Source organism: Podarcis liolepis (assembly GCF_965112155.1).
Source record: "Podarcis liolepis genome assembly, chromosome: 3".
Lineage (NCBI taxonomy): Eukaryota > Metazoa > Chordata > Lepidosauria > Squamata > Lacertidae > Podarcis > Podarcis liolepis.
Window position 1 is genome coordinate 96,597,868 of NC_139557.1, and position 27,930 is coordinate 96,625,797.

The window sequence follows — 27,930 nt, forward strand, 5'->3', positions numbered from 1 at the left end:
AATAACTCCTGAGATAAACAGTATCCGCTCAGTATCTTCTCTTGCCAAGTGCTCTCCAGCTACAGATTGGGTGCTCTTTGTGCACCATTGCATGAGCCAAACCTTATTTGTTTGTTCTCCCCAAAGGACATATTTCACTCCTCGGGAAATTGCACAAATTATTCTGTTGCCAGTATGTCAAATTTGCATGGTCTTTAGGCTGAGTTTAAGTTGTATTTCTCTTGATTAAAAGCTTTTGGTTCAAAGCAATACTTTTTAATTGCCTAATGATATAAGTCAGTTCTTAGGAAAGAGCCATGCATTTAGGAGTTCATTTGCAATATAACTGAAAAATTCATTGCATGGCAGTAAAACAATTTACTGTTAATTACAAGGAGAAGAATTTGCTGTACCATGCTCACAGATTGCCATGAATCATGCAGCACTCCTAGAGATTTATAACAGATGTGTAAGTGGGATGAATTAGCAGGGTTTAATAACAGAGACACAAATCATGCAGACTTCAAGGAGCTTTAATTGATATACTAGAATGTGACGGGCATGAATCACTCAGCCATTCAACAGCACTGTAACATATGGTCAGCTCAATATGCTGCATCTTAAATCGGTTGGTGAGTCGTTGGTTGTCCCATATGGTGGAAGCAATATATTTTTCGGGATTTTTTTTACATTGATTTTTAAAGAAATATGATTCTATGTTCATAATACAATGAACCCTGAAAAATTGTTATGTTTATTTGAGGAATATTCCAGCCCTACTGTTTTAAACTGGAAATAAGTAGCTTTAGTCCTACCGTGTGCAGGTATGTCATCAGGATAACCAATACAGCTGCCTAATCCTTGCCCAGGGATGGTTTGAGTAGCTATAAATGCCCCAAGGCAGCAAACAAGGCTGTCGCTGCCCCCACTGCCCATTAGTTCCCTACTAGCTCTTCATTTGTACTCTCACCTGTCTCCTATAGGACAAATTTAATATCATGATGGAGGTGGCCAGAGAGAAGGGACTAGTGAATAATGGGTTTGCACCATGGCAGGAAGCTCATTTAACACCTGGAAATTTAAAGGCATAGGCACTGCTTCTGGGTACTGGACCTAAAGTTTTTGTTTTTCAGTTTCAGTTTAGCTTTTAAAAAAATATGTAATTATGACTGCTACTTGTGGAACAGTTTTATTGTTGCCTGTTGCTGTTTTGCTGTGTTCTCTGGAATTCATTTGTTATTAACTTTGTTTTAAAAATGGTTTTCACAGTGTCTTAATGTAAGCCCTCCTATAAGTTTTAAAAATCGAAGTTCAGGGCATTACCTTTTAAATCAATCACTAGGCAACCCTGTTGTTGAGTCGTGTCTTTGGGGGTTCATCAGTTAGGATTCTGGACTACACAACTAAGCTATCCTTGCTCAACCATTTCTATGTCTCCGTCACTCCCATTCACTACAAAGATTTACCCATGAGGTTGAATGGCAAAATACTTTGCATTGTAACAATAGCCAAGCTGCTTCAGTGAAGGGAGCTCTCATTTTTTAGTCAAGGGGCAAACATAACATTGAACATTTGCTTACAAACGGAAATCGTACACCATACAAGTTTGAGTGTATGTGTGTGTTTAAGGACAACCCTTGTTGTTGTTGTTGTTTAGTCGTTTAGTCGTGTCCGACTCTTCGTGACCCCATGGACCAGAGCACACCAGGCACTCCTGTCTTTCACTGCCTCCCGCAGTTTGGTCAGACTCATGTTTGTAGTACAAGTAGCCATTTAAAAGGTTAGAGTTCTAATTAGCAGTAGCCAAAGCATAAATGAGACCATATTCTCATGACTGGTTACGTTTTCAAAGTGCTGCTAAAGACTGTTGCTATTTCGGCTTTTAATTGAAGAGAAAACACTGAGGAGCAAATTTCAGACTAAAGCCAAGAGGAACCAAACATTAGAAGTGCTGCTGATTATTTGAGAGGTTGCTGTTGATATAAACGCATGAGAGAGAAACAGACCTGTAAATTTTGTAGCTGCAATGCAAATGCGTTTTTATTAGCTTTAGAACCTGACAGGCTATAGGAAACTTTTAGCAGCTGCATTAGCAAACCTGACAGATTTGTGAAAAGAATACACTATCCTTAGAAGCATGGCTGCCAGAATTTAATGTCAACAATTAAAATTTATTTTGATACTCACCTAGTGTTTATTACTGTTTGTATACACAACAGACCTTACTAATACAGAGATGCACTATTAGATGGAATTACCATCTGTTCGCAGTGAAATGCTGGCATCTGTCTTAGCTTCTAAAACTAAAATGATATCGTTTCAAACAAAACAAAGTTAACTGCTCTTTACTTACCAACAATTATATTTTTCTTTTAGGCACACAGATTGTATGGGTGTGTTCACGCACACAAGCGAAATGCTTTTTTTATAGTGACCTATACAGCAATATCTATAAGTGATATATCTTTAACATAAAACAGTATGGGCCATCTGTTTAGTGCCCTCTGTTACACAACAGCAAACACCTAGTCATAGGCGTTTAAACTAATGTTTTACCTTTATAATATATCAACTATATATTATCTAGGAATAAATTTTAAAAACACTACATAATTAAAATATGCAAAATATAGCTGAGTCTACTAAAATACAGTATGCTTTGACAGATGTGTTTTAAGAGGCTTGGACAAAATTTAAATAGGCAAAATTATAGACTGCTCCTTTGACAAAGCAGCTACAGGTACCACAGTGACACCTTTAGGAAATGTATACTGTGCCTTTTAGCCTCCAGTAGCTATATTGTACAATCCAGTGACATGGCAACCTGTGCTGCAGATTTATAATCTTACTTTTTTCATCCAAATTGCTGAAGTACCAGCTTCAATAGAGACTCTTCACTGTACATGTCAACACACAAGTATTCTGAATCACCAAGGACATGGTAGTTACAATACTAATGTTATACCGAAGATGTTGCTTTTTGAAAGGTTGGGTTTCTGTTCCATATATCACAAAATAATAAATTGTGTCATGCTAGTGTTTAATGCGTGTACACAGTGCATTAACTGTAACTGTAGTACATTTATTTGTGCTAGAGTAGACTTGAAAATGATTAAAAAATCAATACTTTCCTGTCAGAGAAGCAAGTGTTACAATGCATTTAAGTAGTTAATTGCACAAGCCCCATAAAAGCTTCAAATTTGGGTAGCAAAGATGTTATAATTACAGTCCAGGCAACTCCTATTTATTAAAGGATGGTTGTTTAAGGGAGATGTGGTTGTTGTTGTTGTGAAGAAAGGTTGGCTGTATGTATTCATTTTAGAAATAATGAATTTTAGCCTTTTTGCTTTAGCAACTCTAAGCTGAACTAGAAGACTCAACCTTGGCACTCACATTTAAAATGCTGACACAGACTGATTTGCTCCAAAGGTGAAGTTCCAATTGTAAAGCCATGTTTTCTTTTGAAACCTGTGCATTAATACTGCATTTCATTAGCGCTCTGCGCTACTTATGCGGGGAAGCTTGTGACCTCACACTGCACTACTTCAATTTCAACACAGTAAATTTCGAACATAGCAGTATGATACTAATTAGATTGTGAAGTCATAAATGATGTCCAAGCAAGAATTTACAATGCATAGCACGGTTGGTGGGTTTTTGTCTCCCATCATTCCCTCTGCCAAAAGTAATATTTTATCATGTTGTAGAAAAAGTAATAGCAACATACTACAGGTTAATGTGAGAAAATGATGGTTTTGTATGCAAGAAGCTTTAAGGATATGTTATTAATTTGTTATAAATGAAGCGCTTTGCAACAAACTCTTAGCTAACTGATGTAATTTGCAAGATGCATATTTTAATCCAGATTGTTCTCCAAATAAATGTTGTGCCCTATAATCACCGAAAACCCTGTCTTTGATATATACTGCATAGTTTAGGACTCTCCTCGTGTAAAAACATTAGAGGTTTGCAAAGTAATGATTGCTTGGGGTACAGAATGGATAAAAGTATTGCTATGAGGATTTTTTTTTTTTTTTGGTGGGTAGACTGTATGCCTGGGCCCCCCTCCCTCTAATTCCTGGATCCAGAATGGATTCAATTCCTGAAATAGCCAGGCTAGCGTCCTGTTGAGTTTATGGCCACCTAAATAAGGGCCATTAAGGTAACAAAGGAAGCAGCTCTGTGCCAGATTGCAAATGGGTGAGCCCCACTTCCTCAACTTGCTGGTAGTTAGAAAGACAAAGGCCATAGTTGAGAGTTGGTGTGTGTGAGGTAGAAGCTGGAAGCTCAGGTTGTAAATATGTGCAAATAAACCATAGATCATAAAAACATCACAGTCTCCGCTGTCCCTCATTCCGAAGGAAACCATACCCTGGCTAAGTGTCTAGAACCACTGGAATCTAGCACTGCAAAGAGATTGGGGTGGTGTGCAACAGTATATTATAGCTAAAAGATATCTTGAGGAAATTGCTGCACAGCAGTGACCAGTTTTCCAGGCCAGCAAACCACAGCAAGCTACAAATGACTGCATACCAAACAATTGCACTAGTGCAAAATGCAATGGCTCAACTGCCGATCATATGAAAGAATTGCAGTGGCTGCCATTTTCCACTGAGTTAGGTTGAAGGTGCTGGTGTTAGTGTACAAAGTTGCATACAGCTTGGGACCAGGATATGGATACGATCATTACACTCCCTATATACCCAGTTGATTGGTGTAGGAAAAAGCATCCTGCAGATACCATCCTACCAGGAGATCCATTCCACACAATGATAGAATCGGACCTTTAGTGTAGCAATACCTAACCTTTGGAACTCCCTCCCACTGTAATCAGACGGGCGCCTTCTCTATTATGATTTAACTGAGCGGTAAAAGATCACACAAAATTCCTCCTATCAAAGAGAACCTATCTTTCCTATTCCTGATATATTTGATTACACTCTGGAGAGATAGCTGGGTGCCCTTGTTCACAATTACAGTGGTACCTCGGGTTAAGAATTTAATTCGTTGTGGAGGTCTGTTCTTAACCTGAAACTGTTCTTAACCTGAAGCACCACTTTAGCTAATGGGGCCTCCCGCTGCTGCCTTGCCGCCGCTGCACGATTTCTATTCTCATCCTGAAGCAAAGTTCTTAACCCGAGGTACTATTTCTGGGTTAGCGGAGTCTGTAACCTTAAGCATCTGTAACCCAAGGTACCACTGTAGTTGAATTTGTGCCTTAAGGTCTGTATTATTATTTTTATGATGCTGAGATAAAATTACTTTCAGTCAATAGTTAAGGTGAAAAAAAGCCAGTATTGTACCACTGACAAGTCAAACAAGACATCAGAGGGCTGCCATTCATTTTTTTTAATAAATCAAGAATTATCTGTACTGTATGATTGCAATAGCACACAGGTCAAAGGTTGTTTGCAATTGTAATTGATACTGCTTTCCTAGGGGACGATATATTATACATGTAGAACTCCCTGGTTTATTCTGAAAACCAGTATTGTTTGGATAACCTTAACTGGACAGATGCATCTTTCCTTTTTTCTTTTTATATAAATAGCTCCAAGACAGCTAATTGCCCCTTATGCTGAAGGAATAAACAGCACAGTGATAAAGATAAGTTGGAAGGAACCTAAAGAACTTAATGGGCCTCCTCCAATCTATCAGCTGGAGAGAATGGATGCATCTTTAGCAACATCAAGTGTAACTGTAATGAAAGGAATCCGTTTTCCAGGAAATGGGTATTATAAATTTCCAAGTTCTACTCTGCCTGCCAACACATATTTTACAGGTAAGGAGATTGTGGTGATAGCATGCAGTGTAAAAGCTTTGGTTTTGTTTAGACTACAATGGGATAGTTAGGGTGCCTTTACACTAGCCCATTTCTCTGGAATTGCTCTTTTTAAAAAATTCTTTTGTTTTAGAGCACTTCCGCATGATGTTATTGTTAACTCTTTTCATTCTGTTGCTTTCTGAATCATCTTGTGCTTCTTGAGACCTGAATTTTCACTATTTTTGTGTGAATGCAACTGGTATTGGGGCAATTCAGAGGTAAATCAAAGATTCTTAATCCCTAATCACCGGGCCCAGATAATAAATAATGTAATAATAAAAGCGGGGGAATTAGCATGATTGGAGGTAAACCTCGTGATATGGAATACAAAAGATTTCTTAAATTGCCCAAGTTTACTAAAAGCCCAGAAAGAACGGAGTATGCTCAAAGACCTCCACAACCAATGGAGGCTCAATTGAAAAATAGAAAAGGAAACTTGAGGGGCTGGTGATTGAAATTGCATACTTGTTTGTTGATTTATGTAAGTTGTTTTGTTGCTAGAAGTCCCAAGCATGTTTTCTCAGAAGTAAGTCCCACTGAGTTCAATGGAATTTAGTCTCAGATGATGGGGTTAGGATTGGGATTGCAGCCTTAATCTGCTTCCTACTGCGAAATTGAATAACCAAAGGAATGCATCCTTCATTATCATTCTTTTTGCATGGAAAGAGGTAGTCTTTTTTTTACCTGTTGACTTATGACCGTAACCCTTATGCAGTGAGTAAAATGCAGGTTGCCCACCTGTGACATCTTTACCCAGAGTGGTAGAGGCAGCAGGGGATCATGATATTTGTGAAAACAGAAGGACCCCACTTCATTAACTTTGTCTTTCAGGTGCCACAAGACTCTATTTTTTGTTTGTTGCAAAAGACTAGCATTAACTTTGGAAAGGAACACACAGAGAAAGTGACTGATTTGTAAATATTTGTTGATGGCTGAGATGTTTGTATCTTTTGTGCACTATGATATTTAAAAATAGGTATATTTCAGAACCAGCAGATGACATAATATAAAAAAAGACTTGTGCAAAATAAACCAATTGCAGGGGTACAGAAAATACCAGATGAAACGCTGGAACGGCGTGAGGCATGTCCATACATCCCTATATATGGCTGTTCTATTCAAGGACCAAGAATTATTATATCTGTGTAATTAACAATATTTTGCAACCCTTAGAAGCATTCATTTTCTGCTGCTCCTTGGGTGAAGTCATTGTGCAAATGTTTTTCCTTAACTGGGAAGAATGATAACTTACGGGTAGTACATCTGTCTTGCACCCATAAGTTACCTTAACTGCAGGTGCTGGGAATTAAAAGAAGTCTCTTAGGCAGCACAGCTAAAAAACCCCACCTGTTTGAACCCCAGAGAGCTGCTGCTAGGTAGAGGCTAACAATGGTGTAGGGGAGACGCCAGGAAAAAATGGTTTGGGGGAAGATTGTGATAGAAAACACCATGATAGCAGAAGCAAAGACCTTAATACATTATGACTGAAAGTTAGGGTGGGGAAAAATTGAGAAACGGGGAAGGGCGCACCCACTGCCAGAAACTTGTGCCCCTCCAGATGTTGCTAGACCTCACCTGAGCTCCCATCAGCCCCTGCCAGTAGGGCTGATAGGAGTTAGAATGCAACAACAGCTGGAAGGCCACAGAACAAAACAGCTGGAAGGCCACAGAACAATCTCTGGCTCAGTATAAGGCAACTTAATAAAACCTGCCTAACCTAAGCAAATATATGAATCATGGCATAACTGTGGGCCAGGCTCCCATCTCTGCAAAGGGCATTCTGACCATGCTTCCTTTCCCTTCGCTTTATCATTATTGACAGTGACATGTCCCACTATGAAGTGTTAGCTGGCCTCAGAAAAGAAAGAATTTAGCCCTCTCTTCATTTCTTTCAGAACCCTTTTTTGCTAGGACTATGGCCTTGCACTTAAAATGAATTCACAGTTCCTTCTTGAACAAGACATTTCCTTTCTTCCTCCTTCCTAATCCCAAGAAGCCTAAAGATAGGGTGAGAGGGGAGCTGGAAACACTTTAAACAGGAGTGATCCAGCACAACAAAGTGAATTGTGCTGCTTTGTGAACAAAAACATCTTAAGACATTTTCTAATGTGCACGACAGGGACTTAACGCTACAAATATGCGGAGCTGACCCTGACTGGGAAGCATTACTGTAGTCGTATTTTCTTCTTCTTCTGAAACAGGACTTATTATTATTGTTGTTGTTGTTGTTATTATTATTATTATTATTATTATTATTATTATTATTATTTTATAGAAACTTTTTAAAAAGTCTGCATCAAACATTTGCTTTTCCTATATATCAGTTTCATTGAAAAATACAGATTTATTTATGCCTTTGTACAAAATCTCAAAATCCTCCACTTAAGAATGAATTTTTAAATGTACCTTTTGGTAGGGTGTTGCAGGCACTAAGACACCATTCTAAAAACCTATCCTAAAGAATCCATTGTCAAAGTACATAATTGTCCAAGCTGATCAACATTCAGCAGCTACATCTTGAAATTCAGAATATGAGAATGGAATAGATAACAACAGGGTTGTGTCTAGGTTTCAGGAGGCCCTGGGCAAAGTGCCCTCTGGCTTCCCTTCCTCTGGGCTTGTCTCCAAGCACTGCCAGGTAGCTGGGTTCTGACATTTTATTTTCCTACAATACCCCAAAGCAATGCTATAGTAGGAGGCATTTGGGAAAGAGGGGGTGATTGTATTCAGTGTAGTGCTAAGGAGATCATCCCATCAGTACAAGCATGTCTGCTTGCCTGCCAGAAAGATTTCTCCTGTCCGTGTGCCAATCTGGGGGCTATCTCAACCCTCCAGAGCAGATTTGGCATGGATGGAAGAAAGGGGGAAAGTCCCATTGTTCTAGTGGGAATCCTAGCACAACAACTGAATATGCGGCCTTAAAATGGTAACTAGACCCTACTGTATGGTGCCGTTAGGAGCACTAGGTTGTTATTGTTGTTAAATGACTGCCCTGCAGGGTCTCCAACAGCTTTCCAAGAATGTTAGGTGCTGCCACTGGCCCTCAATTCCTGTTGCAGCAGCAGAAAACTGTGATTCCCCATAGATGGCCTTTAACCTCATATCTAACTCAGTGCACACATACACCTGTGCTGATGCTGAACCTGGTTCACAGGAGTGCTGTTCTGTTCTTCCAGTGAACTGAGAGCAGCATACATACTGATTATTCAGTTTAATTTTCACATCAATTCAGTGGTGGGTGGTAGGACAGAAGGCAAGGAGCCCAACAGTAGGTGGCATGAGAGTCAAATAATTATTGTTTTGTCCCCATCCTCCTCCCTGCTGATTTGTACAAGGACAAGAATGAGACTATGTCTTGGCTCTCCCTCTCTGATGAGGAACTATAATTCATGACTCCATTTTTTTCCCTTGAGGCTTTCCCCCCAGATTAAAATGGTATCTAAAGCAAGTTACAGGTTGGGATGACAATGTCACAAAGGTTATAATGGGGTGGGGGTAGGTGAGTGTATTGATTCCCCTCTGTAGGTCTTTGCCAGTAGAGGAGACGATTGCTGGTGGAGAAATTGCTCTTCCATGCTAGAGGCCCCAAACTTTGCCCAGGCAGGTGGTAAGCTGCTACTAGCAGTTCTGCCACTGACGTGAGAGGATAGTAAGCATTCAGTAGCGTGTGGAAATGGGGTATTTTGTGAAGACAGCCACATGCGAATCCTGCCGATACCCCCAAATTCTTGGTCCCCTCAGCTATGCCAGCCTAGAGTAGGGCCTAGGAAACACTGTTTCCACCCCCAATTTGCAAAACTGGGGTTCTAATTTGCTTAAGAAAGAAAAACAAACCCTTCTCACCCACCTTATGATATGCTGCTTTCAGGTGCAGAAGTGGATGGATTCACCACTTTGTTCCTGCATAGTGTTCTGTTAGAGTGGATGGGGGAGAAATTTGCTTTGGTTTACCTTTTAATGTGGAGCTACCTAATTTTCACTTCCCAAAACAACTTGTGGACTGAAACAGAGCTATGCTTTTAAATCTTCCATTCCCCCCCCCCTGAATTTTGTGATGCAGTTCTCCAGCAACAGCAACAAATGTGTACTAAGATGCATGTAATAGGGGAAAGGGTGCATAAAACTGCATATATTAGTGAAAATAAGCAGAAATGAATTCTATCAGGGGAAATTGCTTGCAAAAATGTGTATATTAGGCAATGTTGGATACAAAGTATGTATATTAGGAGAAATGTGCATTTAAATGTTGATGAATTTTCACGAGGCGTTTTAAATAAACAATCTGATGTGGAAATGTGGCAGACTGAGCTTAAGACTGCAAAACTGAGAACTGAAATTGACAGTTCTGTCCATCACTATCTTTCTTGGCAGTCCTATACTGGTGGGGCTTCCTTTTGAGTAGACATGCATAGGATTTCACTGTACAATACCATACTCCAATACTTTGACTTTCTGAAGGACTGCCTGCTTTCTACACTACTCATGAGCTGCGGTTTTCTCATTCTCGGCTTGTGGTTTTTGCAGAGGACAGTCATGATGGAACTAACAAGTGGTGTATTGAACAAACAAGGAAGGGAAGACATTCATTGATTCCAATTGTCTGTCATGAATATCACCAGGAAACGTTCCTATGAATATTATCAAGGCATGTTTCATCCCCTAATTGATCTTTCAGAAAGATCAAATTAATATCTTGTCTAACTATGATGAGCCTTATCAATTGAGTGATTGCCAATATTAAAGGGGGGGAGAGGATTAATTTTTTCTGTCCTTATTAGCTTAAAGTACTTATGGCCTAAAATCAATCAGATCATAGACTGAACAATGGTATTTTTGGCAAAACTATCAGTCAGGATTTAGCTGTTGCAATATTATACTATACAGATTTGTGTGTGGGAAAAACATAATATAATATAAGCTTGTAAACCCAAACATTCATATGTTTAAACAATTATCGCCTAGATGAACAGAGACACACTACTTTGGTTGAAGAGAATGTAAATACATTTTTTCATGGATGCACCCCCTCCCCACTCCAAGAGATATCAAACATTTCATTGAAGCTCTTTTTGCTGTGCAAAATTCATTAGCAATTTCCCCAAAAGACAATCCCCTACAAGTTTTGAATGTCCTTTTGGGGCAAAATCCAGCAGCAAGCTAGAGGTGTGCAGACCCCGACACCCCCCCCCCCGGAATTTCTCTAACTATATCAAGCTTTTATTGTTGCCTTATGTTGAAACACCTCAAAAGATGAGATGAGGAAATACCTCCAAATTGGCAAAATTTAAGTTGTAACTGTATGTTCAATTATAGCCTTTTAGGATCTTAGTGCTATTTGTTTTATTTTCCTTTACTATACTGTTCTCAAACTGTACAGTAATAGTAAAAAAAATAGTTTGAAGCAACTAGCCTCCTAGATATAACAATCTGCCGAGTATATTGGCATCTTGAATGGCATGGGATCATGTTTATTTCTATATTAGTCTTCCATTTTTTCCACATTACTCATGTTCTTTTTTTGATGTGCTCAGGAGGAATTTATGTGATGTGACCTCTTGATCCTTAATGTAAACTGACAAATTTATTGTAACCTTAGATATTGATGCAAAGCAAATAACTAAATTCAGAATGCTTGTGTTAGCATAACTACTAGAATGAAGAAGTATAGGCAATAAAATTCAGGGCAGGCATTTAATTTATTAAACTGCAACACTTGTTCTATCAGCATTTTATTTTAAAGGTAGACTTTACCTTTAAAAAGAGACAGGGAAGATAGTAAAATCATTAAGTTCTTTTATGTATTTCTAAACAGGGATGGCTTGCAATTGGTGTGGTCTGTTCATTTGGATCAAAGAGGTGTCATATTTTAAATTTAATAGAGAACATAAATGGAGGAGCTTGTAATCAAGAAAGCTTGATTTTTTAAAATTGCTGATGGAAAGCCCTTTATTGGCATGTTAACATATCTCTTTAGGCTGGTTAATTACTACCATGCGGAATAAGAGAAGGTTAGTTCATTGGCTAAAAGCAGATATGCTTTTAATTTAAATAATTATGTACCGACTTTGGCCTGTTCATTCCACTTGCTCAACTCACAAGGTAAGCAGTTAGATTTTATAGCACTGGATAGTAATCGATGTTGAGGGGCCTTCCGTATTGATCTCACCAAAGTCTTTGATCTAGTAATCACCAACTATCACTATCCTCCAGGCTCACCGCTATGGTATTACTATTCCCTGTTTTTTAAAATGTGCAAAATTACAGAGAAATGACCAGGCACTGAAATGGAGAAAGAGAGAGTTGATTAGCCACCAGGGCACAGCTATTTCAATTTTAAAAACAGAATTATGTAAAATAATGTGTACCACTTACACCAATCGAAGCAGAACACAAAAAAGAGACACCAACAAGGTAGTAATGTGCACAACAATATACTATAGTTGAATAATTGTTTATTGACTAAGTGGTGAATTTTTGAGCCATTCTTGAGAAGGAATATGTGGTGAAGTCATTCAGGGTGGACAACATTTGAGCTGGGGGGTTGCATGCCATTAGGGGTCACATACTGGCTGTGTGCTGGGCCAGAGCCTACAGTGGGAGGGTTTGAGTTTCTCTCCTCCCCACTCACCCTCACACCTCTTAACTCAGCCCATGGGCATTGGCAGATTCAAAATACCTTCTTTGTCTCCACCTTCTTCCTGATGATTGACCATAGGAATCTATGAAGAATGTGCAGATAGGTGTGTTCTGCAGTTGTTCCCAGTGGTGTATTAACTGGGCTGTGGGGAAGGTGTACTCTTATCATATACCTCCCGCATTCTCACTGCCCAGCTAATTTGGCACTGGGAAGAGGTGAAAGGAAAGCAATTTCCAGCACCAAATAACTGGAGAGAGGGGAGGAGCCTGTGGGCCAGCAGCAGTCTGGAAGTGTGAAAGCCACGTAAAATGCAGCCATGGTCTCATCTTGTCCCCCTGGCTCATCTGGCCACCTGCCCTTTAGAGAAATACTTTTGGAATATTGGATCTAGAAATGCAGCTGCTTTGTGAGTTTCCCTTCAGGTCCTCTAGAACCAGGGCAGGTGCACTATGCTTGGGTTATGCTTCCCAAAGCATACCTGCTGTTCTTCAAATGGAATGACTCTTTGTATTTTTGAAAGTGCATTGGGATCCAGCTGAGGCCATCACTCCATGAGCTGGATGCAGAGCCGTAATGTGGGTTGCCAGTGCCGGAGGTGGGGCAGATGTTGTGCCCCCCACCCCGTGGACTGGGAAACTGGGGTGGAACTGTGCTCTAAGCGAGGGGCACATGGAGTCCGCACAGAGGGTCAATGAAGGCCATCTCCAACAGACTCCTCACTGCCTCTATCTCCCCTGCCTACTAGACTAAGCTGCCCACCACCACGCTTCAGCTGCCAGGGCTCCTTGCTGGAGCCCCAACCCCAGAGAACGCAGCTGTCCTTCTCCCACCTGCCCCTCTCCCTTCCCATCCCAGTGGAGCCTCTTGCCTCTCCTTGGTGGGTGATGGCGGTGCTCTTCCCCACCCTTCCTCTTAACCGGCCCAGGGGCAGGGGGCACGCACACATCTCATCGCTGGCCACGAGGAGAAAGAGAAGGAGGCACTGCTAATGCCCCAGCCCTGAAGGCTTGGCCCAGGTGCAGCTTGGCTTGCCTCCCAGTGGCTCCAGCCTCAATGAGGGAGCCTGTTGTGTGGGCGTCTGGTTGTGCCCCCTCCAAAATGCACACCCGGGTCAGTGGTCCCTCTTCCATCCCCACACTACGCCTCTGGCTGGATGCTTCTTTAGACAGAAGGGGCGGGAATTTTCACCAACTTTCTGGAGAAGGTTTTCTGGGGCATAAATGACTGCAGCAGAAAGTCCTCCCCCTCCTTCAACCCACAGCACCATCTTGTGTGTGAAGTTTCACAAACTCTGGTCTTAACCCTTCGTGAATGGTTTTCAAGGAATGTTGCAATGTTATTGAAAATTAAGCAGGTGCAGATCTGTTCAGAGCCTAAATGGAAGACCACGCTTGTTTTGGTTCTTATTTAAAAGATTCATAGCCTCTGTTCATCAGTCATGATGCTCGGGCAGGGCAGAGCATAAAGTAAACTACGCAAGAAATGTATGCACAAATGACAATAACTCACTAACCAGCTGCTTTTCATTTCACTCCTCATGCCCTCAAGATTCTACAGTTTTACTTGCGCATTTCTCTTTAGTTATCTGCATCTTCTCACAAAGTATGCTGTTCATTAGCCATTCCCCAGTACACACTAGATGGCAGAGGCTTGAGTGTCTATCGGTCATGCTGCAGGCCTAAGGTAATCTGTGCCTGAAGATATTATATCAGACAACTTTATCTTTTAAAAAAAACAAAACACAAAAGCAGGCATTTCTGTGTTCTCACAGTATTTCAAGCACTTCAGTGGAGCTCTGTAATAAATCTTGTTGGATCCCTCCCTTTTTTCTTCTTAAGATGAAATACCAATCATACCAAGTAGTTTGCCAAATTTTCTTTATAATACAAAATTTGAAAAATGAATTATATGCACACTTTCTGCAAAAGAAAATAATAACATGAAGGGCAGGGTATTTGTGTCTTAGTCCTAGGAGTTAAAAATCAACAATCCACCCTAGACTCCCAGTATAACACACAAGCATTTAGCTACCTAAGTCCATTAATGCTAATGGCTTCATGCTTTTTCTTTTATTCATCACCAAACTGATAACACTTGGTCAGCTTTTTATCAGCCTGAAATATTGACAGTAGAATGAGGTTCTTCCCTTAGCCAGACTATACCATTATCTTGTTCTTATAACTTAAGCCATCCTGAAAATGCTGTTACAATGAATTTATTACAACAAATATAAAGAGCCATAAAGTGGCACTGGGTTCTTTGCAGCTGCTGTGATTTATAATCATTGGGCATGACCCAACCAGCCATATTTAATCCCATTAATTTTGCTTATTTGGAAGTTAGTGGGACTTAAAACAACTTATTTTTTACCAGATTGTGCCCTTAGATTTTTTATTTTTTTATTTTAATTATCAAGTACTCAACAAGGACATGAATATTTTTATGTTGATGGGTCCCTGTAAGTGACCCATTTTTTCCTGGATAAACATTATGCTGGTTTGCCAGGAATATGGCAGAATTTTGTTTGGATTCTCATTTTTCTTAACCTTTTATTATGATAACATTGACATTAATCTACACGCTTTGTAAATAATAGCACAGTCAGTATTAAAGGGAATGTAGGATGCACCTACTCTGAGCCAACAGTAACACACTATGTTAGGGTGCTCTTTAAAACAATACAAAAGGTTTAGTTAATGCAATGTTTCTTATAGAAATAGGCCAATGTAACCCTATTCAGTCGATCCCATTTCCGTTTCCCTAGCTGCCAATATGCATCCAGTTCAAGTTACTGCTGCATAGCTACAAAGTCCTTCATGGCCTGGTCCCACATATCTTGAAGGGTGCTTCTCTCCATGCTGTCCTTAGCCCCTGCTCCAAGCAAGATGTTCACAGGAAGTGAGAAGCTGAGCCTTTACACAACTTGCCCAAAGTTATGGAATGAATCTGCTCCTATATCCACTATTTCTTCTCCCTATTGGCCTTAAAATCCCTTTACTGGGAATATAATGGTTCGACTGGCTAGTTTTGTTATTGGCCCTATTTTTCCGTTCATGTTTTTTTGTCAGTGTTCACCATATTGAGCACTGTAAGTAATAATACTAATAGTAATAAGAAGAAGAAGAAGAAGAAGAAGAAGAAGAAGAAGAAGAAGAAGCCACACTTCCCAGACTGACGACTTCTTTTTTAAGATTATATCAAATAACAGTGATATTTGATAACAGCTATTCAAAAGGAATAGCTGCTCCCTTTTGTTTCCACTAGCTTCTCCCCTCTGTTTTGCCATACAATAGTTTGCACAGGCAAACAGCAGACATTTCTTTAGGTTTTCAAAAGGCCTTTCCACACCTACCTACCCCTGTGTGCATGTGCCTAACTTCGAGATTTACTGAGTGGAGGAACATCATAGTATTAATGCGTAGCTTAGTATCGTATCCACGCCTTGGGCCTGGTTCTGTTGTGTGATTACTCTGCTCAGTAATGTGTGCTCAAGTATGCACTGCAGCTTGAGTCGCAGACGCACATCGGAGGAGGATGACTGATGGATCTCCGCAGGGGCAAGGCTGAGAGGGGAGACGCTCCGGCTGGGGCCGAGCCAGCTGGCTTTTCGTCCCCCGGTTCTGACAGTGACTATAGGCATAGAACCATAGCTGTCAACCGTCCCTTATTTGGTGGGAAACTCCCTTATCCCAGTGCCGTTTCCCGCTGCTGTCCCGTATTGATAATATCCCTTAAATTTCCTGGGTTTCATGCTCGCCCGGCTTGGGAGGGAAGCAGTGGCTTGGGGTCCTCCACCTCGAGAGAGCACGCGCACGAGCTGCTGCGTCTCTGTCTCTCCCTTTTCCCCCTCAGGGGCGCGTCGTGAGGAAATGGGTGGCGGTGGGCAGGCAGGCAGCCCCTCTCTTGCGAGACTTCCGCCGCGCTGCCAGGGGAAGCCAGAGGCCGCGGCGGCTGAGGAGGCTGCCTGAGGGAGGAGGAAGAGGAGGGGATGGGGAGGGACGCAGAAGGGTGGTGCTTCAATGCCGCAACCGCTTCATGCTGGGCTCTTGGGCGGCGTGGGCGAGAGTCTCTCTTCCTCCCTCTCTCTTGGGCGGGGAAGGGCTGATGGAATTCCTTGCGGCAGGACGACGGCAGCCCCGACGTGCTGCTCAGCATACCCTCCAACCAGTACAGCATCTTAATGTAGTGATTTCCCCCTCTGCATCCCTTTCATAACTCTATTTTTATAAATCATTTGTCCATCCATAGTTCAAATTTTTACTACAAGTTTTCTGTCAATCCTACCAATGTATGTAACTCTTTACAATAGCTTTTCAAATAAATTATAAACTTTCCTCATTCTTTATTAAAGAGGTCCTCTTCCTGGTTTCTAATTCTGCCTGTAAGCTTTGCCATCTCGACGTTGTTCATCAGTTTTGTCTGCCACTCTTCTTTGGTCGGAGTTGTAGACCCTTAGGATCATCTAGTCCAACCCCCTGCAAAACACAGTCAGTCACAGCAAAAGCAGCATGGCTCCATCAGTGCCAGATTTCTGTATAAGCTAAGCAAAATCCCTTATTTTGGCTGCTGGTCCCTTATTTTCAAATCTGTAAGTTGACAGCTATGCATAGAATTTTTCTCAGTTCAGGCACAACTCATCTTTAATGTGGAAAGGAAACCTCCAGACTTTCTAATAACCAGTGTGTGACCAAGGGTGCAGACTGTCAGCTGCAAATTTATTCATAAAAACATTAAATTAAACAGAAACTATACCATTGTAAGCATGGAAAAGTCCTCAAACAGGGAGCAGCCATTGCTTCATTGTCATAGGATATTAGGAGTGTAATCTCATACCTAACAGAGATTTACTCTGCTTGCAGTCTCCATCTTGGAAAAGCTGATTTATAGCTGCAACATCCAGCCTATTTTACTGTTAGGCTTTTCTCACTGGAAAAGAGAAAAGGAAAAGGAAACTTAATGCTACAGTCCATTGAAAATAATCACTTTATGAGGCACAGTAAAACAACCGAAGAAAAAGGTCACTAACTACTGTGTTGAGAGAGTTTGGATGTGCAAGTTATGTAGCTGAATCATCATCAGAAAAAAAATATGCATCTGTATTTAATTGAAATGTGATCAGAAACTTGAAGGGCTTTTTCTTTTTCATTAGATTTTCACAGTCCCCATACCAAATAGTTTTCCACACAAAAGTTTGGTGAGTTTATTTATTCTGAGTGAAGCAAACTGTTTTATGTCTCTACTGAAGAAGGTCACTGTGTCAAGAATAATTAGGGGAAATGGCACTGCAAACACTACAGGATGAAATATTGTATATTTCTTACTTTCAATTATTGCCTCCTTGGTAGAATCATTAGCATTTGGCAGATTTGTTGCTGAGTTTGTTGTTCTGCTTTGAAAGTTTGGGATAGGCTAGATGTAGCTTGATCTTCCTGCACTTCTGTCATGACTTGCAGTTCCTACTGAATTTCTTCCTTGATTTTTGCTGACCTTTTGCTTTGTCTCATTGTAGTCTGATCAAATAACTTTTCAGGTTTAGTTTTTCTTAAACTTGTGACTTCACGTCTCCTTTAATTAGGAAGGGCTGTGCTGTACTGGAGAATGATAGAAGGCAAAACTAAGAGGTCCAAGGAAAACTTATTTACAAGCTAGTGAGGAATTTTGGAAACCAGTTCAATACATATTTTTTTTTAGTACCATTGGTTTTCCTTCCTCATGATTCTATGCTTTCACTTTGGCTTATTATCTGTCTCAGATCACTCCTAATCTTTTATTCACTATGTGCTTAGCCTAATCAATAAGCAGCCTCACTCACTGCAGAATTTCTACTTTATGTATGCTTTCAACTCTTCCAAATTGTAACGTGTCCAGATTCTGCCTTGGCTGGAGTACTTGTTGTCTAAATTTGTCATGTTTCAGATCATTACACTGACTTTAATTTTGATGTATTTGTATTTTACCCAGCTCTAGTCATGGTCTTTCCCCCTCAGTCAGTTTAATTACTTTTTGCCTGGGCAATGTTTGTATTACTAAAGCCATTATTAAACACAGGTTTGCGCTGAGCCTAACAATGGAAATCAAAGAGATCACCAATTAGTTATTTGGAAGACTTCAAGATGGGTTAAGTCCCTTACAGTTTAAGCTCTGTGAATATTATGAATAAGAAACTGTTTATTTCATGTTGCTTGCTTAAACTATCTCTTATCATGGGATGAACAACACTGACTCTAACCTCTGCTTTTTTTAAAAAAAGGGAATGAGAAGTAGAAGACCAACAATCCTAGAAACTAGAAAGAAAAATTCCTTTTGACTTGCTTACATATCTCATAAGTGTGTATGTTTTACCTTAGTGCTATATTTTACTGAAGTTCAAAGTTCCACAAAAAAGTGTATTCTAGTTGTTATCAGGTTGCCAGTGGGGTCCAATCCTGGCAAGATAAGTCTAGTGCACCTGAGGCAGAAGACAAATGTCACAGTCACACCACACATTTAAAGTATTATTATGTCACTTTAACAATCATGGCATAACCCAAAGATTCCTGGAAACTATAGTTTGTTAAGGTGTTGGGAGACTCCTCATGGAGCAAGTGTTCCCACCCAGCCACATAATGTACTGCAGTAATCCAGGCAGGATGTTACCAGAGTCCAACTTTTCTTTCACAGCTACTGAAATGGTCCTGTGAAGATACCCTGTGTGGTGAATAGGGAAGGGCAGATCAGGCTTAAGTTGGTCCATGCCTTTTTCACACATAACTGATAGGAAGACTGTTTCATCCCATTTCCGAGTGCTTAAATTCTCAATTATAAAATTGTATACATTTTCAAGAGGTTGGTTGTTTTATCCTTCCTTCCTTCCAGATTATAAAGTGGTTATCATAAAGGAATATATATATATTCCTTCTTTACAAGTTCCACACTGCTTGGAGCATCTAGAAAGCACAGCACAGTACATTGTGGTTTAAAAATGTTTGTGAAAGTGCTCCAGGAAATGAAAAGTCCATTATTACAGGTGGTCTGGAACTAACACAGATCTGGTAGGAAAAAATGCTGGTGGCTTCCATGGGCACATGGGGGCAGCCATCTTTTTTCCGTACAATTATCCACGAAAGGACGGCTCATAAAGATATTTGCCTGGTTCCTGGAGCTTTTTCACAAGCATTTCAGCTTGTACTGTACAGCAGTTTAACACTTTCTAGCTGCTCCAAGCACCCTGAAGCTGTAAAAAAGAAGAAGAAGGGGCAGGAAGACAGAAAGGGTCCTTGGGTAAACTGTAACAACAACAACAACAACAACAACAACAACAAAGCAGATGGACTATGCAGTGAAAGGTTTGTAGAACTGTGGACTAATTTGCATATATACTTTCCAACCTGCAATGACCCTGGGCAGTACAAATCAGGTACAGTGGTACCTCGCAAGACGAATGCCTCGCAAGACAAAAAACTCGCTAGACGAAAGGTTTTTCCGTTTTCGATTTGCCTCGCAAGACGAATTTCCCTATGGGCTTGCTTCGCAAGACGAAAACGTCTCGCGACTTTGTTTCCTTTGTCTAAAAACAAAGACATGTTTTGTTTATAAAGTTAATTTATTTTCCCTTCAATTTTTGAACTGCTCTTTACAGTATGTGTGACTTTAAAGAGCAGTTAATAAACTGTTGTTGTACCAAATTTGGCTTTGTTTGGACTTTTTTTGACCATAGGAACGCATTAATTGATTTTCAATGCATTCCTATGGGATTTTGTGATTCGCAAGACGAAAAATTCGCTAGACGACAAAACTTGCGGAACAAATTAATTTCGTCTTGCGGGGCACCACTGTATGTTTGTTTCAAAAGGTGGAGCATATCAAATCCTCAAGCTTCCCTAGTTATGAAGTATTACTAGTGGTACTATTACTGGCTGTGCAGGACGTTTGCCCATGAAATATTTCTGTGACTTATGCATCCAGTCCAATTGGTAATGATTGCATATGTCATTCATATTTCCAGAGATAAGTAAAAATATATATTGGTTTTAGGCACTCTGGTTGTATCTGAGGATGCAGTTTATATAATATAAAAATATAATATAAAATATAAAAATGTTGATAATTAACTGCACCCCCACTCTCTTGATGAAGAGTACCAACCTTCACTTTACAGATGGTCCATGAAATTAGGCCAGGAGAAGTTAAATGACTTGACTAATGTTCTACGCTGTGTCTGTGGCAGAACTTGGTGCAGAATCCATCTCTCTTAATTTACAATCCCTAACCACTAGCCATTGTTCTCTTCCTAAACAAAACATCATTCAGGAGCTAGGAGGGGAAAGTGCTTCTAATACATCAAATCTTATCAAATGACTCTAAACTTATCTCGCCTTTGTTTTCACCAAGGTTTGCTGTAAATCTTCTTAACTAGAGAGCAACAGGACCGGTGTCCTTGCTAAAAAGAGAAGATTGATTTACTATATTCATACAGAGGCAGGCAGCTGCTTCCAGTGGGTACATAATAATGAATGTAAGCCTGTAGACACTTAAGAAAGTCTTAAAGATTGGATGATGTTATAAATGTTTGTATAGTAGAAAAACCGAAAAGGTTTTATCCCCAATGCCTGTTTTGAATAACTGTGCAAAAAAAGCCCCTTTACACTATCTTAGAGGTTTCCTATTCCTCAAATACTCTAATTGATTGCTCATTGGGCTCAGTCAGCCCAAAGTAGAGAGAAACTTTGTACAGACATCATTAGTTTTTCTCCATTTAAAGATTAATCATGAAGAGCTCTGGCTCTTTAATTCTGTAATTTGTATATTTAATGGGCTGCTGCAGAATCTATGACAGTAATTAGCATAGCCTGAAAACTCATTAATACGCAACAACATGATTAATGCAACATTAATGCAAACATGACTGAAGTTATTTGGGTTATGTAGTAAGAAGATTAAAGCTAAAATGTCCTGTTTGTTTTACCAGTAGTGGGTATAATGGGGTGGCAAAAAAAATAAAAACAGGTATCAAATTTGTCACTTTAACATAACAGAATGTACTTGAGTCTAAATCAAGATGATTTCCTTGATCCAGAATGATAGGATGTATAGAACACCATTCCTTTGGTCCTTTTATTAATTCCTTTATGCAGCCACCCACCCACATTCAGATTTGTTTACAATTCTTTTTCTTTACCCTATTTAGATTGACCTCCTTTAGCTTCTGGTTGCTTTGAGATATTGCAACGATAATAACGGGGGCAGGGGGGACTAATTAGTTTATTATATTTTTCAAATCTGCCCCAGATCACAGTTACTACTTTAAGAAAGTATCACAAAGTATTGCTTATGAAAGGAGCCTCAGTGTGCAAGTCAGCAATCTCCGTCATCCGGTCTCCCCAGGGCCTTAGCCCACCCCAGTCACTTGGGTTCTCCAACTCTCAGGAAAGCGATTAGGAGGGTTTAGCAGATGGAACATGCCAAAAGTTATCTCATGACAGCCCCTTCTGATAGTACTTTTCTGAATCCAACCCAAGGAGTTTTAGGAATGTTGCTTTTTCTGCTACCAGCAGAGTTAAGTTGGCTATATTTGCACTACTATCAATTTCCATGAAAATTCACTTGTGCACTGTTCCTAAAGATAGTTGTGTTGCAGAAGGTATTGTACCTCTGGGTCGAAAGTAAGGCTACATAGTTTTTCATCTTAGAGCCATCCAGTAAAACACAGAAAGTGTATGACAGAGTGATGTGGAAAGTTGAGAACAATGAAGAGAATAGAATAAAATATATGAAATCAGGAGGTAATTGAGACACTCAGTGGCTCATCAAGCTATAGGAAAGGGCTGGAAAAATATATTAAAGAGACCTTTCACCATCCAGCTCTAGCCTTTATTTAATATAATAATATTCAAAGCTTCTCAATTAAGGGTCCAACTATATATTACAGGTACCATGTGGCAGCTCCTTGATAGAGATCTAATGTGGTTTCTGTAACATGTATGCTGGCAAAGCAATGCTGATAGAAAGAGAGCACTTTCAAGAGGATCTTACTGAATCACATGACACATCTACACACTGTAGCTGACATACTAATGTGTCACGATACACGGTTTGGAAAGCTCTGCAATAGACCAATGGCTCAAAACTTGATGTTCTTAGAACATGACATGCCACACCAGTATCATTACCAAACGCACTAGTACAAATACTGTCAAGAGTTTAGGTATTATTTACAGGACTGTCAGGCAATTACTGAAGCTGACTCTTTTACCTTGTGTCTCTTATTAGTTGTTTTAATGTTGGTTTTTATGTATTTTTAATCTGCCTTCAATATTTTAGTAGCAATCAGTTTTAAAAAGGTAAATATATGTAAAGGAATAATCAAGAATTAAGTAACCATGACATCGCCCCGAGGACAAATTTCTCTGTTTTTCCCTCCAGTTCTTCTTTTTCTTAGTGCCACCCCTAGCCCTCTAAAATGCCACCTGAACACTAAAGGAGATTTTGATTATATCCCCTGTTATGTTTATTCAAAGTCAATTGTTGCATAGCTCTGAACAGCTACTTTAATAGCATGATTGATGTTCATTATCTCAAGTGAACGTCTTAATATTTGTGAGTACACTGTGATGCACTCGGTGACAACCTGTGGCATGATTAAAGTCTGTGGGTCAAAGGATATTGCTTGTGGCGTGAGGTAATTAGTAGCCTTATGTAATATGAATACGTGTTGCAGTTATGATTCTTTAATTTTTCATAATAGTTTCTGTCTACACAAAGAGCTTCCCATTACTTATTATTTTCTGCCTGGCAAAGGAAGGGAAAAAATGAATATGAAGAAGTTGATTCATTTGCTACAGCTGGGTAAAACCCAATAAATTAGCCTGCTCTGTGTTTAATGTGCTAAGGGGGAACCACAAGGATATGGGTATGAGTAGATATGAAGTTAGAGCATATTGTTAATCATAACTGCCCTTGTTGAAAACAGCATAGAATCCCACAAATAATTTTAATATTCATTACAAAAGTGCCAAAATTGTGTCAATAAAATCCTCATCAAATGCTTACTTTTCAGTGTCCTCCTCAGTACATGCTTTTTCCTGCCTAGCAGCCATAATTGTAGACAAGGACAGCCCAAGACATTTTGCTGCCTGAGGCGGAGCAGCAAATTGTATCCCTTGCTTCATGTCAAGGCACATAGTACTATCCAAAGCCAGTCAACTTCTTTTGACACCTGAGGTAGAAAATTTGCCAAGTGTTTATTCTCCATGACAGTAAAATACAGTGTGGGGTTCTTTGTACAAAGGCTTACATTACTTCCTAGAGTAACCATCTCAGGTTATGGGGTCACATGGTCACTCTAGGAGGTCCTGCCAGGATGTAAGCCTGTGTACAAAGAGCTCCCAGTCTTCCATTTTGTACATTTAATAAGGCAAGTGTAACACACACACCTGCCTCTAATGGAATTCCTTCAAAGATCTTCCATTCTCCAAATATGAGTGAAATATACTCAGAGTCGCAAAGTGATTTCGTGCTCTTTATTCAGCTCATAGTGGTGAGGAGGAATGAATGAATGAAAGTCCCCTCAAAGTATCTGCTTTATATACATTATTTACACAATGGGCTGCACATGATTGGCTAATTCCGGAATTCTACTGTAAGCCAATCAGGTTGTGGATTCACTTCTATTTGGAGCATGATTGGGTGGTTCCTGCCAACCAATCATACTGCTGCATTGTTCTAGGACCAATCAGACTGCTGCATTTTGGATCCTATTCAACTCAGTACATAACACCGAGGGAGAAGAAAATACCACTTTTGTGCAAAGGGAAGACTCGTTAAAATAGGAGGTGGAGTTTGACACAGCACAGGAATAAACCATCTTTATTAGTGGTAGGAGGAAAGGTAGAGCAGATGGAAAAGTGAACGTCATCTTTCATGAGGTACATTTTTAGAAAGCAACACCTGAGCAGAACTCATGTAAATTGGATCATGTGCTTCAAGTGCACATATTTCCCCTGGTCCCCCTGGATAATGGTTCTGGCTTTTTGTTTCTTATCAGACACATTGATTTCTATGAATGCATGAAAAACTGAGAAGTAAATAATATCCTTTTATTTCTAACCAGGCATTAAAGTGAGTTTCAGAACTAAGGAACTTGATGGTCTAATTCTTTTCTCCGTGTCACCTGGGAATCAAGAGGAATATATTGTACTTCAGTTGCAGAGGGGACGTCCTTACTTTCTCTTTGATCCTCAGGTATAGTAAATTTGCCAGTCTCAAAAGCATTTTATACCTTTTAATGATATGATTTTTCTTCTTTTTCTGCTTATTAATTAATAGGTTAATGGGTTCATTTAAATTGAATGTAGTGAAGTTTGTTAGAGGACAGAAGTTTAAAACCTATTGTTTCTCTTGCACTGAATTACTAATAAGTTATGAAGTCAAATAGAGTTAAATTTCTGCATTAAAATTGTTTGGACCCCATGAAATACTGACACTAAGATTGTATGACTCAAGATCTTTGTAGATGCAGACAGAACTTCAGTAATATAATCTCAAGCTCTGCAAAGCTGACAACACTCCTTTTAAAACTATATTATCTAATGAAATAAAAAACTGTTTATTATGTAAAAATAACACAAATGTCAGTATTGCCAGTATTTTTTTTTAAATGTATGTATTAAAAACTGTACATGCTAATTCAAATATAAGTTTGGCAGAAGAAAAATAAACCTATGATTAGACAGCCGAAGAAGAAACTTTGAAAATAAATGAGAATAATTTGGATTTTGAATATATTACATATATTAAAGGCTGTCGTGTGACTGTGTCACCAGTGTGAAGTACAGCATGTCTTTTTTTGCTGCCAGTGTGTGGCAAGAATTCTGGAAGCATTGCTGAATATATTGCTCTGTGAGCTGCACTTGTCAAAGTGTAGGGACCAGACCAGACCAGTTAAATGCAGATTAGATTTAGGTTTATGGTCCCCCATACGTAAAAAATGGACAAAAAGGACAAGTCATGTGGCATCGTAAAAACTGACAAATACACTGTGACGTGAAGTTTCATACCAACATAGGAACTGCTTTGCTAGTCCATCATCTAATTTCCAACAATAGGATGGCTAGCAAGTTAATTACTAAGCCAATTTAGCAATATTACAGTGGTTTTATTATTATTGGAAGCCAAGACCTGTCCCTTGTTATTTGTTCCTGGCATACAATATAGTCCTAACATCAGCCTTGCATGGAGGCTACAGGTTACAGTTCCAGGATTGATGAGGCCCTGGGCATGGTGTGTTCTGGTGCACCAGAGTGTATTTTTTTTAAAAGAGGCACAGAGCAAGCATCAACATTGGACTTTGCCAAGGAACAGCTAAAGCCCTGGCAGCTGCTTAAGGACACCAGATCCTGACTTTGGCCCTGACTTTAGTAGATACATAATGGGCTTGATGACCAACTATGAAAAGCTCCCAAAGTCTTCCCCAGTGCAGTTTCTATCATCACTGTCCTGCTCACCATCCTAATGGGTTTGATGAACATACATCACAAGATTGCGGGTATGGGCAGAAAAGCCACTAAGAAGAGTAGGGTGGAAATAAAAGATGTAGAGAGCCAGGCAGAATTTGGGGGGCTGGAAGTAGGAAGAAAGGCTGAGGAATGCCCATGTAGGAGCTACCTGGGGCAGAGAGGAAGCAACTTTGCATCCAGGCAAGTGGTGTGGCTGCTGGAGACTGCTTGTTAGCCTGGGGAAGAGGTTTAAGCCAACATACCTCCAGCCTTGCATTCTCCCAGGAAGGCCCCTAGCAAGCGAGGCAATGACAAGCCTCAGGAGCCCACTAGAAGGGCTGGTCAGGCAGTTTGAAGGTACATCTCTTACCCAGAGGTCTGGATACATAGGGAGCTTATAACCGGGAAGGATGAAGAGACCCTTCCCAGGAGAGCACCAAGAGGGAAATATATTAGACAGGGCTAATATATGAGAAGAATGCTAGTCGTTATCCACCTTCCCAGCCTCCCTGAGTTTGTTACTTGGGTTTACGTAGACCAGGGGTGGGTGGGTGCAGGAAGGTGACATTTGTGCCTGAATGGATCAATTGCTGACCTGGACATTTAGATCCTGCTATCTGAGACCCAAATTGAGACAAAGCAGAACTTGAAGCAGTTGAGAAGGCACTCTGTGATGTCTTCGGAATTAGAAGAAATATACTCACCCAAAGAACCTTAGAAAGAGTTGTTGCTGTTTTGTAGTGTTAGGGGTAATGGAGCTGTACATGCCCTGAGATCCCCTGGACTTTCTTTTGTGCTTTGTGAACACTTGGGATATATAGAAAGAGCTGTTCAACTGCATCTTGCCTTCAGTTCTTTCAGTGGACTCAGAACATCATATGGAGGTGGAGCCTTCTGACATGGACACCTCATAGCAAGAAAATGAAACGGAAGCGAAACTTGTCCTTGGTGGCCTGTTATGTCTGTTGGGCTACCTTATCTAGCCTCCTCTTTCCACAAATACATTTATTGATAATTCATCTTATTGGTCATTAGGAGTTTTCATCCCCCACTAGTGAAAAGTTAGAGTTTTGGTGAGGAGATCATAGAAGGATCTAGATAAGAATAACTTCTTCTTTTTTTAAAGTGCAGTTCCCTTTCCACCTTCACATAACTGGCATGAAGATGCAAGCGTTTTCTCCTGGAGAGACCTGCTTCTTTCTATAGCTTTTTATAAGGGCTATTCTTGTCCAAATAATAATAATAATAATAATAATAATAATAATAATAATAATAATAATAATAATAATTTTATTATTTGTACCCCGCCCATCTGGCTGGGTTTCCCCAGCCACTCTGGGCGGCTTCCATAGAAACCCAAAAACACTAAAATATCATACATTTAAAACTTCCCTGAACAGGGCTGCCTTAAGATGTCTTCTGAATGTCAGGTAGTTGTTTATCGTTTTGACATCTGATGGGAGGGCGTTCCACAGGGCGGGCGCCACTACCGAAAAGGCCCGCTGCCTGGTTCCCTGTAGCTTTGCTTCTCGCAATGAGGGAACCGCCAGAAGGCCCTCAGCGCTGGACCTCAGCGTCCGGGCAGAACGATGGGGGTGGAGACGCTCCTTCAGGTATCTTGCTTAACTCAGAATATTTAAATGTGATTACTATACTCGAAATTCTTTTACTCCAAAGCAATTCCTATTAGAGCTGACAGCACTGTTACAAAGTAAATGGGTTGTGGACTGTAGTCATTCAGCTTTTAACATGTTACAGAAGCATTCAGAGGACTGTGTCTCATATCTGCAGAGTGATTTTCTCCAACTTTCGACTCTGGTTGGCATATTCCCTTATGTAGCTTAAAATGTTGAAATTGTGTTGCTACAAATGTGATTTCTGATGAATAAGATAAAATGCTCCAGATTGTTGCCAAAACATATAAAGAATCGCTTTTGTAGACACCTCATCTTTGGCATGCAGCATCGTTTGTAACAATTTTAACGCTAACTAAGTACACTTTGATGAGACAGCATTTA

The 27,930-nt window shown here is 40.0% G+C and overlaps 1 protein-coding gene across 5 annotated transcripts in view; it reads left to right on the top strand.

Moving 5' to 3' along the window:
- Positions 1 to 27,930, top strand: part of USH2A (usherin) — a 430,807-nt gene that overhangs the window by 105,343 nt on the left and 297,534 nt on the right. For all 5 annotated transcript variants that reach the window (XM_083493951.1, XM_083493952.1, XM_083493953.1 and 2 more), the window contains 2 exons: positions 5,531 to 5,761; positions 24,529 to 24,659. In XM_083493951.1, the coding sequence (XP_083350077.1) occupies positions 5,531 to 5,761; positions 24,529 to 24,659 (362 nt within the window). The remainder of the gene's footprint in view (positions 1 to 5,530; positions 5,762 to 24,528; positions 24,660 to 27,930) is intronic.